This window comes from Euphorbia lathyris, chromosome 9, assembly GCF_963576675.1.
Source record: "Euphorbia lathyris chromosome 9, ddEupLath1.1, whole genome shotgun sequence".
NCBI classification, from domain to species: Eukaryota; Viridiplantae; Streptophyta; class Magnoliopsida; order Malpighiales; family Euphorbiaceae; genus Euphorbia; species Euphorbia lathyris.
In genome coordinates, this window is record NC_088918.1 from 42,140,611 (window position 1) to 42,161,772 (window position 21,162).

General features: G+C 38.0%; 2 protein-coding genes across 2 annotated transcripts; one reads left to right on the forward strand and one right to left on the reverse strand.

Moving 5' to 3' along the window:
• The first annotated feature begins 461 nt into the window (after positions 1 to 461).
• LOC136206209 (uncharacterized) lies at positions 462 to 7,902 on the forward strand. Its single transcript, XM_065997172.1, has 7 exons — positions 462 to 723; positions 841 to 918; positions 1,023 to 1,129; positions 2,641 to 2,718; positions 2,970 to 3,071; positions 3,412 to 3,493; positions 7,503 to 7,902. The coding sequence occupies exons 1-7, from the start codon at positions 573 to 575 to the stop codon at positions 7,619 to 7,621; spliced, it is 717 nt and encodes a 238-aa protein (XP_065853244.1). The 5' UTR covers positions 462 to 572; the 3' UTR covers positions 7,622 to 7,902.
• On the reverse strand, positions 7,822 to 9,401 carry LOC136206208 (pentatricopeptide repeat-containing protein At1g62670, mitochondrial-like). The gene has a single exon (XM_065997171.1). The coding sequence runs from the start codon at positions 9,394 to 9,396 to the stop codon at positions 7,945 to 7,947; it is 1,452 nt and encodes a 483-aa protein (XP_065853243.1). The 5' UTR covers positions 9,397 to 9,401; the 3' UTR covers positions 7,822 to 7,944.
• Between the last annotated feature and the right edge of the window lie 11,761 nt (positions 9,402 to 21,162).

Here is a 21,162-nt window from a genome sequence, read left to right on the forward strand (position 1 = left end):
GGTGGAGAGAAGTTTGGAAGAGAGTTTTGGGATGAAAACGCTAATTTAGAAAAAGCTCTTAAAAGGAGTTTTTTCAATTAGCGTTTTGCAATATTAAAATTAATGGACTTCTTTAACCCTAATAGATAGACTCCCCATTTTCTCCTGCGCCAAAATTAAAAAAGAAATGCCCTTATTCGTCTTTTTATACAAACCGCTATTATCAATCAGCTAATTTTTACCAAACAGGTCTATACAAACAACTAGTCAATCAGCTAACAGCTAATAGCTAATGTAATCAGCTACCAACTAACAGCTAATTCCCAAACATGACCATTACAAGTTTAACATAAATGCCAAAATTATGCACATTTTGATATGCGTGCGTTACTAATATTTTGTTCCAAAAGTAAAATCTCGTATTTGTATTTGTATTGTCTAGAAGAATGGGCTTGTTATTGAGCGGAGAGGCTGAATAACAAGGCCCGCTGCAGAGTCTCTCACTCTCTCTTATCTAATTAACTCTTCATAGCTCTGTCTTTGCCGCTCCGATTTCCTGCCATTCCTTCAATTTTCGCGCTGCTCCAACAACCATGGCGGGAACTTCATCCTTCAATATCGCTTTTGCTTATTCTATCTTTCCAACTTCATCGCCAACTACTTCATCTCTTTCACTCTCATCGAAACCCTCCTTTCTTCCAATGCGGATTTCCCCCAAAACTCCATCGCGTTCCACACTCTTCAGTAACTCTTTCTGTCACCCCTAACCTATTTATCAACCGTGCCATTCAGCATCTGCATCGCTCCTTCGCAATTATAACTTTTTGGTGAATGCTAATGGCTATTGCTGCTGTTTTTCAGGAATTTACGCATTGTCTAGCAACGATATCAAAGTAGGCACCAACATTGAAGTGGATGGTGCTCCTTGGCGTGTTTTAGGTATTCTTATGCTCTCCTCCTTTATTTATTCCTCATTTTAGAAAATTTTATCGGGCTGCTTTCGTTTTAAGTATCTATGTCTGGTGTTTGTTGGCATTGAATAGAGTTTCTTCATGTCAAGCCTGGAAAGGGGGCAGCATTTGTCAGGACCAAAATCCGCAATTATGTTACTGGAAACACTGTTGAGAAAACTTTTCGAGCTGGAAGTGGGGTAATCTCTTTTGAACTGTGAATGCCTCTCTATGTTACCAGACCTTGTTCTGTACTATCTACACATTGGATCCACCCTGCACCTTGTAACCAGTTAGTAACTAAGCCTTAGGCTTTTTTCTTCTTTGCTTACCTATCTTGTAGAAGTACGAACCAGGGGTCGTTTGAAAAAACCCTACCATCTCAAGAATAACTTTTAATTAGAATAATGCCAAACTTCCTGTTTACTATATGGAGCCTGATGGCTTCTTTTGTTAGATTATTGACTGCGTTATGGCAAGAGTCCAAGGGTGTGGCGCCTCAGTGGCTGCCCTGGAAAGAGAATTGTATATAAGGCCCTGTCCCAAATGGTAGTTTTGACTCCTTTTCTCTTCCTCTACAATTGTAAATTCGAAGTGTACGAGTTACTTTTATTAAGCAACTAGTGCGACTGTTGGCGTAGGTCACATTGACCGAATTCTCTATTATCTATGGTTTATTTTCTTGTTCTTGTTACTGTTTAGATTCGTTTTCAGTTTTGTCGCAACACATTCTCATTATAAGGAAGTACAAGCCAAGGGTAAGACTAACTGCAGAAATTCCAACTTATAGCGAAACTCAAAATAAATAGCTAGCTAATCGATATGCGGCTTACTAATAGGAAATAAGCCTAATTCACTCTTCTTTTACAAGACCTGTAAATGAGTTTGTTTTAACCAGGTCAGATTTCCTAGCAATCTACCTGTATTTTCCTTGTACAGACCAATACATTTCTCAATTTATATGCAATTTCCCTTAGTTTGGTCAGATTCTACAATTTCTTCCAGTTTCTTACACAAATTGTAGTTTGAATAACTCCTTTCATTAAATTGATGGTCTGGTAATAGACCTTATTGAAATATGTACTGAATTGTGTCAACGCTTGTGGAAAACTTCAACTTGCTTATTTCTAAACTTCCAATGCATCAGTAGCACTGCTATTACTATATGTTGTGAATGGTTGAAACATAAAAAAGTTAAATCATTTTAGGACGCCAACAGTTGAAAGTATGTGGATCTTTATTTGTCTATGTATTTTTCAATGTTCCTGTCTATAAGTAAATGCTTGGCTTTCGAGTTTTATGATTATTTTGTATTTTATTGTTTCTATGAGTAGGAATCTCATTTTAAAATGACAAATCAGCAATATGAGGACCAAGCTTGAGTTCACACAAGAGTCAGCATTTTGCTTTTGTCAAGTCCCTGAGAAGTTAACCTAAGGTTGTTTCAATCATGTTGAACTATTAAATAATGAGTAGTCAGTAGTGGCGTCCTTTCCTAATTATAGAATTTCCACCAAAGAGTTGTAATATTTTTATAATACTATATGCCGGTGCCAAAATGTCAATTTTGAACTATAATTACTTGGTCTCAACCTATGAGATGCATGGGCTTCATTTTCAAGTTTATATTGGATCAGAGCACATGTGCATGAAGAAAACTCCAGCATTATAGGCTATTTGATCAAGTTTTTCTGACATTATGCTTCTACAGCTTGAGGAGGCAGACGTTTTTAAGGAGACGAAGCAGTTCACATACAAAGATGGTGTTCAATTTGTCTTCATGGACCTGGTATTGCTTGGTATTTATATAATGTACTCCGTTTTATGGTAGAGATTAACATTCTTGCTTTCCCATCATTAGTCTTAAAGATTTCATAATCTGTAATCAGCCATCATTTTTTAACCCAGTGGCAAACTTCTTTGTAAACTTGAGGTAAAAAATCTGGTGTTTAATTAGTTCCAATCAGTTTGTATGAGTTGATTCTTTCTAAAAAATCACATTATCTTTTCCTCTTAAGTTCCTGAGTTTGATTTTAACAGAGTACGTATGAAGAATATCGTCTCAGCGAGAAGGAAGTTGGGGACAAGACAAAGTGGCTAAAAGAAGGAATGGACTGCACTTTGCTGTTCTGGAATGGAAAGGTACTTCTCAATTCCTGTTTAACTTTAGGAAACCTCAATTCTTTGTATCAGAGGCATCATTTTTTTTTTTTTTGAGGACAGGCATCACTACTTCTAAGAAACTATATTTACTTGTTTAGATGACCTGTGCTTACCCTTGACAAGAATTCTCTGTTGTAGTATGTTCATTCCAGAACCATATGATGAGAACTAAATAATGTTGTGTTGCAATTCAGTCATATATATATGCCCGTTGAAGACACTTAAATTAAAACTTTGCATATGGTTGGGTCTACTGGCCAATTCGTATTATTATGGTGCTAGCTAACACCAAGCAATCTGTTCGCTCAAATGCTTTCAGGTTATTGATTTTGAACTTCCAACCACTGTACAACTGACTGTAGTTGATGCTGATCCTGGGCTCAAGGGTGACACTGCTCAAGGTAACGTCATCTGATTTAATTGATAAAAGTCAAGGACATAGTATATTCTTAGATACAAATGCTTATTGATGCATAGTTTGTAGAAATATTGAATTAAGGCCTAATGATGCAATTCTGTTGATTTTATTCAAATTTCAGTAGTCATATGCAACTTTATCAGAGCACTAAAATTAATTTTAATATCAACAAGTTCCTCATGTTTTGTTAAAATGACTGTATTAGATATAATGACTTAAAAATAGTATATCTGAACGATCTGGTTTTTGTCCTTCCATCGATAAAGCGCCAGCCAGTGCCTTCAACCGAATGGCATTTCTACTAAACTTCTAGCTTCTTTAAGAGACGAAATGCGCACCTGCAATAAGTGAAAAAAGAACAAAGCACATAGGAGCTTAAAATCTTCTGCAGGAAGAGATAGCGGTAACAGAATCAAGATGGTAGACTGATCCAAAAGGGTCAGGTCACACCTCCGTCAAAGCGGGAAGCTACATATCCCAAGTTAGAAGGTAGAAAGGTAAAAGAAAGACCCTATTGGCATGGATCCCCCGCCTTTACTTTAAGAGGGCTCCGATCATCGATTTCGTATAGCGGCTAAGACTTTATCAGGTCATGTAGAGCAGGAAAGCCAGAGCTAGGACGACCATGGAGAAAAAAGTAAAAAGGGAGAATAGAGCGTAAAGGACCTGCTTTCGGCACCCGGCTAGGCCCCGCTTGTAATGGATCTTGGATCGCTTCCATTTTGTTCAATAAGAGTTGTGAGTGTGAATTACTCTAAAAAGAGAAAAAGCCGTCAAGAGTGAAGGAAGAATCCGAGTTGCATCCTAAAATAAGGAACATCAGCGCTTTCAGTCAGAGTCAGCCAGGTGCCTAAGAAAGGTCATCTACAGCCGATGGAGTACGCGCTAAGGAGCGAAGATAGTCGACTTACAGGAGAGAAGCGAAGACCGAGTCTTTGTACTTGCCCAAAGCTACTGCTTGCAAGGGATCGAACTGTTTACTTCTCTTTCTTTCCCCCTCGAAGAAGATGAGAAAAGCCTTGCTTGAAGCTTGCATTCAGGAAAGTCTTATTCGTCATCAACAGGAAAGTCCTTCGCCTACGTAACAAAGACAACAGATTCGTCCTACTCCTACTTCTACTGCTTGGAAGAGTGCTTTCTTTAATAAGAAAAGATTGGAGCCTGTTATGACGAAGGAAAGATTCCAGCCAAAGAGTATGGTGATCTTAGTAGAGCCGAAGGGAGCTTCTTCAAGCAAAAGTACCGGGTGCAATGGCAAAACTTGGGGGACTAGAACACTCAATTCTTCTTCAGGGCTATGAAGAATCACCAAAGCAAAAAGAATATCATGTCAGTGTGCAAGGAAGATGGGACAAGAGTAGAGAATCCTACCGGGAAGAAATACTGGGGTTTTTTCAGAGACTACTTAGTGAAGTGCCATCCAATACGCCTATAAATCAGGAGGTGCTTAGGAAGGCCTCACCTCGAAGACTAACCCCTGACCAGTGCAATGATCTATTGAGAGGGGTTACTGAGGGTGAAATAAAGGATGTTCTCTTCTCTCTGAAGGATAACAAGGCACCAGGCCCGGATGGATATAATGCTCTATTCTTTAAGAAGGCGTGGGGTATTGTTGGGAACGATGTGGTGAGGGCCATTAAGTCTTTCTGCCAGGATGAGGGATTTCTCAAACTTTGGAAACAGCGAATAGTAAGGGAGCGAAGCAGCTGGTTTATAAAGGTAAGAGGAAGGAGATAATTTGCGAAGGCAGAAAGGTTACGGTTTCAAACTCTTATTTGACCTCGGGAACAAAGAAACTATAATAGAAATAAGCATCCGTTTCAAACCCGAGCTTCTACAGTACCCAGGACTTCTTTCTATAAGGAGATTTCCGTTATCGTATGCCAATCTCCCCGAGTTCTGAGTTTATCTGCGAGCTAGCCCCTACAATTTGAGTCTTTATTCTATCCCGTGAGAGTTTCCTTCCAGCCATACGCCTCTCCGAAAAGTTCTTTTCTATACGATATTTCACGATATTTCGTATTGAATAGAATTACCTCCTTGGGGGCGTAATGGGGCCTGAAGTACTATTTCCGCGTCCCCCTGACCAAATCCACCTACATTAGGATTACTCGTTAATGGTTGATCAACTTTGATGGATTCGCCTTCTGAAACAAGAAGTTCCGGTCCTGGGGGTATAATATCACTCACTTGACGTCCCTCTGACGCATCTGTTATGGTTATTTCGTACCCCCCTTTTTCTTTTCGTATTATTTTACTTACTATCCCTGTGGCTGTAGCATTATAAACCGTATTGTTACTCTTGCTCCCGTCGGGATAAATCTGACCCCTTCCTCTGTTTCCGCCTACATATATGGGATATTTTAAAAAGTGAACATCTTTCTTAGTGGCGGGGTCCGGAGAAAGAATTGGAAAGGTAATTTCACTATATTTCTGACCAGGAACAGGACCTATCACAAGAATATTTTTTTTAGTGGGGCGATAACTCTGAAAAGAAAGATTTCCTATCTTTTCTTTAATCTCTGGCGAAATACGATTGGAAGGGGCTATGCTGTGCCAATAATCCGTTACTCCTATCGTCTGCTCTTTTCTTGATTTCTTCTTGAACCCTCTAGAGCAATGGAGTACACATCGGCCTCTCTTTCAATGACCTGGAGAGGAAGGTAAGAGCTTGTACGGTGGGTCTAGTAGGAGAAAAAAAACCCGAGCAAGCTGCTGAGAAGGAATTTCGTGTGGATACTCTCGGCTCGACTGTGATCATTTCTTTAAGCGAGATTCACCTTAGTCGATGGAATTCCTGTATTGAAAGACACAGAAATCGGGCTATGATAAAGTATGTAGCAGAAGTAGTCTTCGGGTGATTCAGCGAGACGGAGCATGCAGCTACCCTACTGAGCGGGGCTAAGCAAAGAGATGATAAAGGTAATCGCACATAGAAGTAGGGGAAAGGAAAGGGAACTACAATGGAGACTGAGCCCTATTCCACTACGGAGATTGAGTTACCTGTCTTCGAACAGAACCTTTGTCATTAGGTCTAAGAGTAATGAGGCCTCTAGTATGATTCGGATCTTCCCTAGACTAATTAAATTGCATTTACAGCGTGGAAGTGGAAAAGAAGACGAGTTAAACTTGCTTCAGTATGATTGCAAAATTAATATATGTGAGATGCATGCACCTGCTATCATACCAACAGAAGTATCATAATTAATTTTCTTTCCCTTGCAATTATGGAATAATTTTGATGGGACACAAGAAAAGACTCTTACCGACATGATAGCTTCTGATAGTGTCCTTGGTATCCTTTGGTGGACTTGAACAATAAGAGAATGAGCGTTGGAGTGAGGGAGTTGGGGAACAATATGAGGGTGAGTGTAAGTAAATCATTTACCTTGTAGTTTTGGGGGTATTTATAGGCGTGCCATGCTGCCATTGTATTCATACCATGGTGTTTAATTCCTAGGAGAGGTATCTTTTTATAGGTGCCTCTTTGTATTTCTAAGAGAGGGGTGTTGTGATAGAGAGGAGGAAAACAAAAATAGAAATGATTCTCAGGTTGTGGGCCCATGGACCTAAAATATGGAATGCTTATACGATAGAATAAGTGGAAGGCAGGAGTGATTGCTGAGCTGGTAGAAACGATTATGCTTGGGAGAGTGAAGGGAAAGGCTGTTCTTTAGGAGGTAGCTTTAAGAAATGTTCTTCCTGGAGTAGCCATTGTGCTTCTATTTTCTATTGTTATCTTCTCAGTTAATCAATAGCACTCGTGCTCCATGTCCATGATTCTGTTGTCTCCTCTATGCGGTTGGGGTTTCCTGTCTTCACCACAAGTACTGAATTAGGAATTAGGATCACACCGTTTGCTGTGTTTTCCACAGGAAAGGGCAAATCTATGTAATGTTTTCTACATGATATGGAACTATTTATTAATTAGAGCTTTAATAATTCTTGTGGCTTTTGTCCTTACTAATGAACAAACAAATTATGATTGACAGGCGGATCAAAATCAGTTAGGCTGGACACAGGTGCCGTGGTTAATGTTCCGCTGTTCGTTAATGCAGGGGATGAAATTATGGTTGATACCAGAACTGGTCAATACATGAACCGTGCATAAGATTTTTGTTTTTGTCTTTTTACGTACATAGCAGATGAGTTGCAAGCTCTTGTCCCGAAATTTAGTAGGAAAATCAGTTAGGCATGTATCTACCTGAAATTTTTCACATTGTAAGGTTCTTTTTGTTGTGGGAAAAGCGGAAAAAAATATGAAAGTTCATCTCTTCTTTGATGCAAGTATGTCTCTAAAATGCTTCAAAGTGTAACAGCAAGAAATAGCAATAACAAAGTCATGTTTGTAAATTTAAATGTCTAAATGCATAATTTATCCAGTTTTATGTACATATCATTAGATATAGATCCCGTAAACAAATAATATCTTATTCATTGTACTTGTTGGGGCGTCTTATTTGGAATTGTTCCTCGAACCAAAGCTGCACTGTAGACATTAGAAGCCTCCAAGAACCTTCCTTGTCGATTGAATTCCTGAATTATAAGGTCATAAGACATCCTAGTTGGGATCTTATGGGTTCCAAAAATGATAACTAAGACCAAAACTGCTTTCTCTAGCTTTCCTTGCATGCAAAATCCTCGAATTATTCTGTTTACAGTGCTCATTCTTGGAACATGCTCTTGAACACTAATCATTTGTTGCAAAACAAGCAAGGCATGCTCAACTTTCTTTCCAATCGAAAGAGCTTCCACTAGAAGATTGTAGGAGCTATGATCAATAACATATGCTCTCTTCCTCATTTTATCGAACACTTGATAGGCATCTTGTAGCAGTACATTATCTTTTATATATTTCCTACACAAACCTCTTAGTAAATTGTTGATTAACCTTTCATCAACCTCATACCCACTTTCCACCATTTCCTTGTAAACTCGCAGAGCTGCTCGGATTTTGTTCCATATCAGTAAACCACGAATCAAAGTGCTATAACTAATATAATCAGGCATACAATATCCTTGTTTCATTTTGTTTAACACACTAATTCCTTCGAGTGGTCTACCTTGTTTACTATATCCATGAAACAAAGTGTTGAAAGTGACAACACTTGGTTTTAATCCAGTCTGTATAGCTTCATTAAGCAATTCCATTGCTTCGTCTGATCGACCCACTTTACAAAAACCATCCATCATTGCTGTGTATGTATAAATGTCTGGCTCAATTGCAGATTTCTTGATATCTTGTAATAGTTCAAATGCTTCCTCCACTCTCCCTACATAACATAATCCTTTCAACAAACAATTGTATGTTTGGACACTTGGCTGACACCCATTTGTATTCATTGACTCTAAAACTTGGAATGCTTTCTGTAATTTACCCTTTTTGCAGAATGCATGTATCAATGTGGTAAATGTTGCCACATTTGGATTCAACCCATTATGTAACATGTTGTCTAAAACCCTTTTAGCTTCATCAACATCGTTTTTGTCGCAATGACACCTCAGAATTACTGAGAATGTCCATGAATCTGGGGATAAACCGTGTTTGGATATATCAGAATACAATTTCAAGGCGAGGGTAGATTCATTGGCTACCAATAGCGCCGTAAGAATATCATTGAACTCCGATATGCTCCCAATTCTGTCTATAAAGGGTGAAGTTGTGATTGCTGCATCTTCGAGATTCTCGACTTGCAATCTACTAGTACTAGTAATTTCCTCCTTATATTTCTGAACCAAATGGGGGAGTTCCAGTTCCGATGCATCCTTTCTGGAGGATAATGTTTTCCTTGAAGGTTTTCCTGTTGGTAACGATAAGTTTGGAAGATGTGGATAATACAATCCACCTGAAGATTCAAGGAGACGATGGGGCGACGGCATCATCATCAACAGAAACATGGATAATAGAAACATATTTTTTTTTTTATATATATAAATAAAAGTTGCGTGTAAGGGGCAAGTTTGACCCTATTGCTTTTGGCAACTTCTTATTTACCTCACCTTAAAAAATGATACCCATCTATCAAACTTTTCCTGATTAAGATCAAATTTACTTCATTGGAATTTGAATGAACTTGTTTGATAGATATTTAATTGTTTCTAATCAACTTGCTTCACAGTTATTTAAAAGCAGAGGTCTTCGACAAAGTAAGCATTAGTGGAGGATACAAGATTTCGGAATAGGGAGGCTAATTTTAGCCCAATATTAGAAAAAAAATCATGTATAAAAATTAAAATCAAACTATATAAAATTTTAATTCTATTGATAAATGCTAAAAAGTACTTGTTACATATATTATATTATTGATAAATGTACCTAACGGTTAAACTACCGATAGGTGGCAAACTTAGTGTTCAAAATTACGAATTTTGAAAACGTTGCAAAAATGGCTTCATCTTAAAAACATATTAAAAAAAACAAGTTAAAGAACCTACCATAAAAAAAAAATTAAATAACAACTTAAATTAAATTTCAAATCAAAATCCCTAATTAAATTTTCAAATTAGAATCCCCAAAATCAAAATCTCTTAATTAAATCCTCAAATTAAAACCCTCAAATCAAAACTCCTTATTTAAACCTCCAAATTAGAACCCATCAAAAAAACTCTTATTAAACCCCTAAATCAAAACTCTAAAATCATATTAAGATGATTCACAATTTAATCAAAACTCCTAAATTAAATCTCCAAATTAGAACCCCAAATCAAAACCCCTTAATTATAAAGTTAATACAACCTAAATTAAAATCTCTAAATTAGTTCAACCAAAAATCTAAATAAAACAAACCTAATTTATTTAAAACCTAAATTAATTAAGATAAATGAGAGAAAGAGAGAAGAAAGACTTATTGATTGGATTGATGGCGTTAGAAGATTGAGAAAGAAAAATATAAAAAAGAGGAACTAAAAATGTATTTCTTAAAGAAAAATGGAGAGAGAGAGGCGGGGAGATTAATTTGTCTATTCATTTTTTTTAGCCCTTTACCAAAACGATGTCGTTTTGGTAAAGGGCCAAATTAAAAAATAAGTGCCCAGTCCATTGGGCTGGGCACACACCCTAATCTTCTTCTCCTTCTCGACAGAGAAGGAGAAGAAAAGCAGCAGCCATCCATGGTTGCTGCAAAAACAGGGGGCTAATTTTCCCCGCCTGTACGTTTTCTGGAGGCTGCGCCGTCATCGAGAGGCTGCGACCCACAGACGTCGGGCTACGTCCATCACTGGTAAGCATTACTATGTGGGTTTTCACTATTGGAATGATGAAAACACATAAAGTAATGCTTATTTTGTTAAAAACAAAGTAAGCATTTGAAAGACCTAATGTCACAATTAAATAAAAGTCAAACTTAATCTATTCAAATTCTTACTATATAGTGATAACATGCAAATGTTACTTGTTAAGCTTGCAATTGAGGCCTAACCAAGATAGTCTAACATGATTAGATGTTAATAGAGGTGTATAAAAATTAGGGTAAGTTACATAGTCATGATTAGAATAATTATTTACAGCTATCCAATATTTATAAAGAATTTCTTAAAATGTCAAGTACTTGAAAACTAAAAATGGTTTTAACATATTTCAAATGAAAAAAAAGTGGTTTTAGCATCCAATCAAATGGTGAAACTGTCTTTCTTTTTAAACCCCAAAAAATAACGGTATATTTAATAAATGTATAATAAAAATACCAAACCCGATTTTACAAATGTAATTTCCTCTAAAGAAAAATTAACTAACCACAAAGATGTGAATTTAAGCTTGTTCGAGAAAGTTTAAATTCAGAAGATACAAATGGTAAATGTTTATGCACATGAATTTCACAAAATCATTTTGAGAAGATAGGATAGATGAGAATCTAGTAGTCTTATTATTGGTAGTCGGAGAGCGGGCAAAAGGGGGGGGGGGGGAGGGTTTGGACAAGCAAGCAAGGGTAAGGAAAAACAAGGGAGTAATATTCCGATTTACGCAAGGTACCAACGACTAAGCCCTATGTTGAGTAAGGGGTTGAGGAAGGAAGGGAAGGTGGAAAGGTTGTTTGCCGGGGTTGGATTGGTTCTCCACAATCGCTTTTAGAAGATCTTAGCTTAAATGATCGAATAGATAGAGAATGGAGTTGGAAGATGAAGCTCTTATGGAAATCGACGAGGTTTCTGATGAACAAATTTTTAGGCTCCGGGCCTTGTGCATTGATTATCGGGCGCTCAACAGCAAAGGAAAAGTATAAGACCTAAAAATGGGTGGATGGAAAAATCATTACCAACAGGTGGGTCTCTCCGAATGTGGCTCACGCCATTCTAGGTCATTCCATTCATGGGAAGAGGAAGAAGCAGATAGAGCAACATCCTTTTCTTTCCATCCGCTCGTTCTAAAAAAACGAGAGGTGGATCCACCGAAGAAGAACTAGGTGCCCCGGAGTCCTAGTTCAGACAAGAAAAAAGAGGGCAAATAAACTCCACACAGGAACTGACACTCGCTTTCAGAAGGAGATCATATAGTTACTCGAAAACTAAATTAGCGTATAGAAAAGACTATTACACTAATAGAAAGAAAGGAAATGAGCCCCAAGATGCGCTTACCACTAGAGTTGTGGTTAGGCGGCGGACTTCCACTCAATCCTTATCTTAGGGGGCAAAATAAAAGGTATTATATAGTTATAAGGTTCATAAAAGATAATAGAAGTAGAGAAAAGAGAAAATCAAAATTCCATGAGTAAATGACATAATATCTATCAATAAGAGAGCATATATCAGAGATCTTTTTTTTTTAAGGAAAAGCTTAACTTCATTAAATAGAAACAATATTATTATCATCAGCTGGTCAAATTGGCATTACATCAGAAACAAACTATTAGTATTGAAACAGGTTTGACTTGCTATTAAGTGAACAACTCCATTTGCTAAACGAGGAACAAACGACATATAGAAACCTAAGTTAACCTTAAGGATCTCTACAGTCTTGAATTAAAGTACCAAAATCAGGCAGGTCTAACGACTTTGCATTTATCGCATCAGTAATAATTTTGGCATCCGTTTCAAATTCAACCTGACTTATATTTTTTTGCACACATCCATAACATACTTGCACAAAGAGCAAGTACTTCAACGAACTGGGGCGATAATGCACCATCCGCGAGACTGCTAACAGAAGCAAAATCTCTCGTGATCGTCTATTGATAAGGGTATTTTACCCCTATCTTTTAGCGTGATTTACAGGTTAATTTTAGAAGAAATAAATAAGTTTAATTACAAAAATAGAGTGTTTTAATAAAATAATAAAATAAAAATAAATTCCGTGCTTTCAGTCAATTTTCCTTGTTTTTGATTAATTTAGGAAATAAAAACGTCAAGCTAACTCGACCCTCGAGATTTGTATTTCAGGTACGAGCAAGGAGTGAAAAATCCACTCAATACGCGAGGCTCCTCATTCCTTACGCGGGGCGTGAAACATGGAGTCAGAAATAATTGCCCTATCCACAAGCACTATGTGGAATCTAGTCAGCATACGCGAGGCGTATGCCAACCTACGCGAGGCGTATGACACATGTCAGAAATGATTAGCCTAATCCTGAAAGTCAGACTGCATGGTCTCCCTGAGTCAACTATCCCTACGCGGGGCGTACTACCTTACACGCGGGGCGTGTGAGGGAATTCTTCAACATAAAAGTTCAGAGACTCATTTACGAGGGGCGTGCCTCAAGCTACGCCCGGTGTAAAAGGACCAAATCAAGCGATAAAAAGTCAGAGTCTCAAACACGTGAGGCGCATCCCAGTCTACGCGGGGCGTGTTTGAGACAACAAGATCTGGAATTGGTCCACATGCAGGAGATTTCTGACGGAATGGGCACACACGCAGGGCGTATACCACCATACGCAGGGCGTATTATGGGATTTCTGCACAAAATTATGTTCCTCCATGCTTGCACCTTGTGGAATTACAATCTTACCCCCAGCTTGATGTATAAATAAGAGTGACTAGCACTCATTTAGATACCACTAGACCTTAGACCATACACATTAGACACCTCACATCTTGTAATTCTTAGTTTTAGATTTTGTTTTTAGGCTTTATATAACCAAACTCTTCCATCTTGAGAGCTTGTTCGTTGATTCCGGCATTCCATCAAAGTTCCGCTCCATTTCCGTGCACCAAGCTCGAAAGCGCCACCATCCAAGTCCTAAGAGACGGCTTTGAGTCCGGTTAGCTAGTTCCGAGGGTGGATTCTTCCCTTTTCACTTGCTAATTAGCTTGAACTCATCCTATGTACTAGGCTTGGTTGTAATTCATATTTACATTCTCCATATTTATAATTTATGATTCATAATCTTCTTTTCTATATATGTGTTGATGTTTGCTAATTGCTTTGATATTCATAATTGATTATTGTGTAGGAGAACGCGATTTCCGACGCCATTCGGGCTATCTTTAGGGATCCATATAGGTGTTGCCTTACCGAAAGTGACAAACCGGAAACCGTAGGAATTGACAAGCCACGGAACTTACGGGCCCTAATTTCTGGTCCCAAGCATTAGACACGCCTTGACTAGGAACCACGTAGTCTAAGTACTTCACGGGTCGGTTACACTACACGTAGTCGTCTTTGCAAGAGCAACCCATCAACCGTATAGACATTAGAAGTCGTTATTTGTCATAGTTATAACTTATCGCATCCACATCACTTCATAGAGTTTTGTTATATAAATTCGCCTCACCCGTAGTTAGGAGTAGTTTGTAGTTGGTCCCCATATCAACCTCAAAGTATTCACCGTTTAAATAACGTATAAAATCGAGTCGTTTAATACTTGCAGTTATAAATCCCGTGGATTCGATACCCGGTCTTAACCGGATTATTACTTGATACGACGGGGTACACTTGCCCCTAAGTAGTGACGTCTAGTAAAGATATAGCATTTAGAAAGATCACATCCATAGTCATAACGCACTTATCATAATATACATATTTTGTCGTAGAAAACACTACGCTAGACGTTTATCGCATCAAGTTTTTGGCGCCGTTGCCGGGGATTTATAACATCTTGCAATATTAGACAAAAACGTTTTATTGTTAGTTTAAGCGTTCTTTTTGTATAAATTGTTTATATATACTTTTACTAACATCATTCTTTCTTGTTGATATTATATTTTATTCCATTCTTTTTATGCATACCCGATCTCGAAGTTGCCCTCTTGTTCCTATTGATCTCGAAATTGAACGTACTCTTTGTAGGATTCGGAGAGGAAAAATGGCAAACCTGAAGGAAATTAAGGCTAAGGTATAGCAGCGGAAATATAAAAATTTTAGCCTACTTCCTTTTAACCATAGGATCCGTTAATCGTTATTTCATATAAAGAGGGATAAGAAGGAATACCTTTTGAAGAACAATCTACCGTTGTTAAAGAAGCGCCCACAATTCTTCTACGAGTTCCCAAGCACGAAGTATAACACGGTGAGGTTAAGTTAGAATCAACCCTTATGAGATGCAACCAAAATAGATTGCCTCTAATCAACCAACACAAGATCAAAGAGAAAAGGAGATGAATGAAATTAATCAATCGACGGAAGCCGTATGAATTCTTGTCCACGAACTAGGGGATGCAAATTCACTTTCTCTCTCTAGATGTAGGTTTCGAAAATCACATAGAGGGGAGGGTTAAGCCTTAGTCGAAATTCATGTAGTAGGGGGTATATATAATAACTTGTATCTAAACCCTAGTTAGATAGGAATAGGTTACTTAATAGGAATTCAATTCGGAATAGGATTCCTAATTATTATCTTATAATATATCTAATATATTTAGGATAATAATAAATAACCTAATTGGATAATAATAGGAGTATATTAATCTAATTAAAACTCCTAACTTAATTATCTCTTAATTAATTTAATTCACAAACCTAATCAAATTAGGATTAATGGAATTAAAATAATTCCCTAATTTATTATATATAAATTTCGGCCCCCTAATTAAATGGGCCTTACTGGGCTCATTTGGGCTTCCATCTATTAATGACACCCATCTCTCTTTTGGTTCCAAGTCTTATGTGTGATCCATTAGGTTCTTACTACTTCTGGCCGTATGCAACTATTAAATTAATTTCTTCAAGAATTATATTTAATCCTTGCATAGCGGAATGATGTACTGAGTATGTTATTGGCAAGTCTGTAATCATTCCCCCAGAGTCCGTTAAGAAGACAGGTTGATTCTGTCGTTAACCCTTCCGTATTAGTTACAGTATAATTCGATCCTTTATCAACTACATCCTTGAACTGAATCTTATGACTATGGGTGATGTCAAGTCACATATAGCGAGACGTTCGTTTTACTTGTATAGGTCGAGTCAACTCAAATAGATAGGTTAAGTGAAATCTGTATTTCTTACTCTTAAGCTATCACCTTGCAAGGATTTAGAGTCGAGTCTTCCACAAGCGATCCTTGGATGTATCTCCCATTAATCGGGAGTGATAAATGCTCAATCCAATGTATAACTACCCTGACATTACCTCCTGTGACACCCAACCTTTGCAGTTCACACCCCAGAGTCATCTCTGTTAAGGATCGTGGGACCGCAGGATCAAAGTCTCACATTCAGTAATTCAGGATGACCAATTAACATTCCTTTGAGTCTGAGGATTAGTTATACCTATTAATACCAATGATATGAACAGGTGACAAGGATGAATCTACCCATCCTGTTATCTCAAATCGGATCCCCAATCCTAATGAACGACGTTTCATCGGATCTATGTAACTGTCCAGATATCTATATATATGAAGCTTGTGAGATCAGCTTTCTGTCGGACAGAAGACATTGTTACATACAAGTCTCAACAGTGATATATCAATCCTAAACATATCACTTGACTTGGGGTGGTTTTAAGTTTATTAGTTTATTATAAAGTTTTGTCTCACTTCATGCTTGTATGAACACTTTATAATCACTTTAAACAAACTTACGGATTTCCTTTTATTAGACTTTATTTAGTGCTTAAAAGGGATTGCCTTTATATAGTTATAAAACATATATCTCATTAAAACAAATGATATAAAGAACAATTCATTTACATTAAGTTTGTATCCTGCAACAATTGTCCATAGGACACTAAACCCCAACATACTCCCACTTGGACTAAAGCCAATTGTTTCTAAAACTTATCCCAATAGAAGTTAAATGACGATCATGTACTTTCTGGGTTAAAGGCTTTGTCAACGGATCTGCAACGTTGTCCTCTGTAGGTACTCTTTCTATTCTCACATCTCCTCTAGCCACAATCTCTCTTATGATGTGGTATCGCTTTAGGTAGTGCTTGGATGCATTATGAGACCGTGGTTCCTTTGCTTGCGCAATGGCTCCATTGTTATCACAGTACAGAGTAATGGGATTGACAATGTCAGGCACCACACCTAGTTCTGTAATGAACTTTCTAATCCAAACTGCTTCCTTTACTGCTTCCGCAGCAGCGATGTACTCTGACTCGGTCGTAGAGAAAGCTACGCTTCCCTGCTTGGAACTTTTCCAACTGACCGCGCCCCCATTCAAGATAAACAGGTATCCTGATTGGGATTTAAAATCATTCTCATCTGTGAGATGACTAGCGTCTGAAAATCCTTCAATTTTCAGATCTCCTTCTCCGTACACTAGGAACATATCTTTAGTCCTTCTCAAGTACTTAAGAATGTTCTTGACGGAAATCCAATGCTCGTCTCTCGGATTCCCTTGGTAACGACTCATTACAGATAACGCGAACGCTACGTCAGGTCTAGTGCATAGCATAACATACATAATCGAACCGATCGCGCTGGCGTATGGGACTACAGCCATGCGTCGTTTGTCATCATCAGTTTTAGGACATTGATGATTGTTTAACTTTACTCCATGTAGCATGGGTAAGTTACCTCGTTTCGATTCAAGCATGCTAAACCGATTTAGCACCTTTTCAATGTATGTAGCCTGTGAAAGACCAAGCAGTCTTCTCGATCTATCTCTATAGATCTTTATACCAAGTATATAAGCTGCTTCACCAAGGTCTTTCATTGAGAAGTTATCGGATAACCATACTTTTACCGACTGTAATAGAGCAATGTCATTTCCCATTAACAGTATATCGTCCACATATAGTATGAGAAATGCTATAGAGCTCCCACTTGCTTTCTTGTAAATGCAAGCTTCTTCGCAATTTTGTTCGAAACCAAATTGTTTTATGGTTTCGTCAAAACGCTTGTTCCAGCTTCTAGATGCTTGCTTGAGTCCACAAATGGATCTCTGAAGTTTGCAAACTTTATTTGCATCCTTTGATATGAAACCTTCAGGCTGCATCATGTATACATCCTCAAGCAGGTTTCCATTTAGGAAAGCTGTTTTCACATCCATTTGCCAAATCTCATAATCGTAGTGAGCGGCAATAGCAAGCATGATTCTGATTGATTTGGACATAGCAACAGGAGAGAAGGTTTCGTCATAATCAACACCTTGTTTCTGACGATATCCTTTCGCTACCAGCCTAGCCTTGTAGGTGCTAACCTTTCCATCCATGTCAGTCTTCTTTTTGAAGATCCACCTGCACCCAATGGGAATTATCCCTTCGGGTGGATCAACCAAAGTCCACACTTGGTTAGTATACATGGAATCCATTTCAGAATCCATGGCCTCAAGCCATGCTTTAGAATCTGAACTAGTAAGAGCCTCTTCGTAGTTTTCGGGTTCGTCGTCTAACACGGGAACCTCGTTATCATCTCCCACTAGAAAACCATATCTAACTGGGAGTTCACGAAATCTTCGTGATCTACGAATAGGTGCCACTGGAGTCTCATCTAATGGGACTTCTTCGGGTACCTCAACCGCTTCTGTTGTTTCAGTCGGTGTTTCTTCCTCTTGAACTTCGTCGAGTTCAATCATGCTTCCCTTTTGTGTTTCTTCGAGAAACTCTTTCTCTAAGAAGGTTGCGTGCTTGGATACTATTGCTTTCTGATCATCTGGATGATAGAAGTAATATCCCATAGTTTCCTTAGGGTATCCAATGAAGAAACATTTATCAGATTTCGAATCTAGTTTGTCGGACGCAATGCGTTTGACAAACGCTGAACAACCCCATATTCTCATGAATGAGAACACGGGTTTCCTACCAACGAACAATTCATATGGTGTGGAACTAGCGGATTTAGTTGGTACTCGATTTAGGGTGAAGAGGGCAGTTTCTAAGGCATAGCCCCAGAACGACTTTGGAAGTAAGGCCATGCTCATCATGGATCGTACCATATCTAATAGGGTACAGTTTCTCCTCTCGGATACACCATTGTGTTGTGGTGTATAGGGAGGTGTCCATTGTGAGCATATCTCACATTCAGTTAGATAATTTAGAAAATCATCAGAAAGATATTCGCCACCTCGATCGGATCGAAGCGTCTTTATTTTCTTTCCTAATTGATTTTCTACTTCATTTTTTTTGAAGCATTTGAACTTGTCAAAAGCTTCTGATTTGTGCCTCATCAAGTAGATGTAACCATATCGAGTATGGTCATCTATGAAGCTAATGAAGTATCTGAATCCTCCTCTTGCTTGGACCGACATAGGACCGCATACATCTGAATGAATGAGTCCTAGAGTGTCTGATACACACTCACCTTTATTGCTAAAGGGTGTCTTTGTCATTTTACCTTTTAAATATGATTCGCATGTTTCCAATGATTCAGGATCAATTGGATCTATAAGCCTATCTGAATGTAGCTTTAGCATGCGTCTCTTGTTTATATGACAATGCCACAAGTAAGTTGAATTATCTAGCTTATGTCTTTTGGTATCAATTGCGAAAAACAGAAATCAACACATAAATCCCATTTTGTGATATTCCTGAGAAATAGAAAGTCGAATCTCTATAAAAATTGCAATGTTTGTTCTTTATAGAACATACCATATGTTGGAGTACCGGCTTTTCCCTTCTGGAGGGTAGCTCGGTACAAAGAACAATTTCTCTTCCAATGTCCCACGTCACCACAATAGTGGCACTTTCTTTTGGGCTTCTTCACTTCCTTTCCCTTAACTTTAGTGGGCATGGCTTTCTTACCTTTCTTGGGATGTATATGATTGGGAGAATTCCCTTTCCTCTTCTTTGATCCCTCTATGACAAGAGCCGGTATAGCCTTGTCTTTCTGAATATTGGGCTCAACTGACTTGAGCATATTTGCAAGCTCTTCAAGAGAGGTTTGCAAGTCATTCATCTGATAGTTCACGATGAACTATGAATAACTCTTTGGGAGGGATTGAAGAATTAAGTCTACACTTAGTTCGTTATCCATCGCGAATCCAATACTAGAAAGTTTGGTAATGTAGCCAATCATCTTGACACAATGTGTCATTACAGATGTGCCCTCTTGCATCTTGCAACGATATAACAACTTGGATATCTCATAGCGTTCGCACCTGGCCTGTTTCCCAAACAGTTCCTTTAGGTGCATGATGATGGAACAGGCATAGTTGCCTTTGTAATTCCGATGTCATCGATGCAAGTATGATGCATCCGGCATGATCGTCATCAGCCTTGTGCTTCTGGTAAGCATCGATTTCCTCGATGGGAGCATCATCCTCAGGGATAGGGGGTATCGATGTATCAAATACATACCCTATTCTATTGAACTTCAAAACAATTTTGAGGTTGTGATACCAGTCGGTGAAGTTTGAACTATTCAACTTGTTATCGGTAAATGTATTTTGCAGATTGGTGTTAGTCATGATTTTAAGAGTGTTTAATTAAACTGAGAGTGAGAAAGAGTAAACGTATGTCATTCATTTGCTTTAAAGTATAACAATCTAAAATTATAGGCCTTTTAATTTATTTCAGATTGCTCCCACTATTTTGCCAAATTAATAGCCCTCCATATTAATTCGAAGAATTTCACAAATCCTTTAGTGAGCTAGGATCCTAACTCCTGAGATTTCGCCTTGAGTTTACTCAACAAGCTAGTCTCATTCATTAGGTAGATTCATATAATCAATCATATCTCTAATGTGATTCCTAGGTTATTGGGTTACTAACCACATTAGTAACTAATATGCTATTCATATTAATCCCAACCATCTTGCCCATTAGTTTATGACAACATGAGTTTACTCATCCAATTATCATAATCTAATTTAAGTATTACCCCATATTCATGAAAGAACGATTTTCGATAATTCAGGTGTTACCATAAGACCCCGAGCTTGAGTTTACTCAACAACCCAAAGGCCCCCAGTACTGCCGGCTGAATTATAATATTAGGGAGGGGCAACCGATTTTAATAACTTGCTTATTTACTTAACTTTTTAATGAGGGATTTTATTTTAGGTCTCATAATCTAACTTAGTCTTGATTTGCTTTAGTATACATCAGACACATACATTCACATACATTGGCGTTATGGACATATCATCTAAATTATTCCGTCGAGCCAGAGACGAAATAAAAGGGCAAACCTAAGGAAATACTAACTATTACATATTTCTCTTTAGGTCCTCCGTCTTCTCCATGGCGCCTTGAAATTACATATTAATTTCTATACTACTAAAGAAAACTTCAACTGAATTGAAGGGAATTAGATGAGAGGAGAAATTACAATAGATAGTAGATAGGCAGGACTCGCAGGCCCTATTTCAAAAATACCAAAAGACTAAAAGAGGGTCCAAA

Coding starts and splice junctions, on each gene's coding strand:
- LOC136206209 (XM_065997172.1), top strand. CDS start 573: ATGGCGGGAACTTCATCCTTCAATATCGCTTTTGCTTATTCTATCTTT. Junction 919..1,022: donor TGCTCCTTGGCGTGTTTTAG/GTATTCTTATGC, acceptor GGCATTGAATAG/AGTTTCTTCATGTCAAGCCT. Junction 3,072..3,411: donor TGCTGTTCTGGAATGGAAAG/GTACTTCTCAAT, acceptor AAATGCTTTCAG/GTTATTGATTTTGAACTTCC.
- LOC136206208 (XM_065997171.1), bottom strand. CDS start 9,396: ATGATGATGCCGTCGCCCCATCGTCTCCTTGAATCTTCAGGTGGATTG.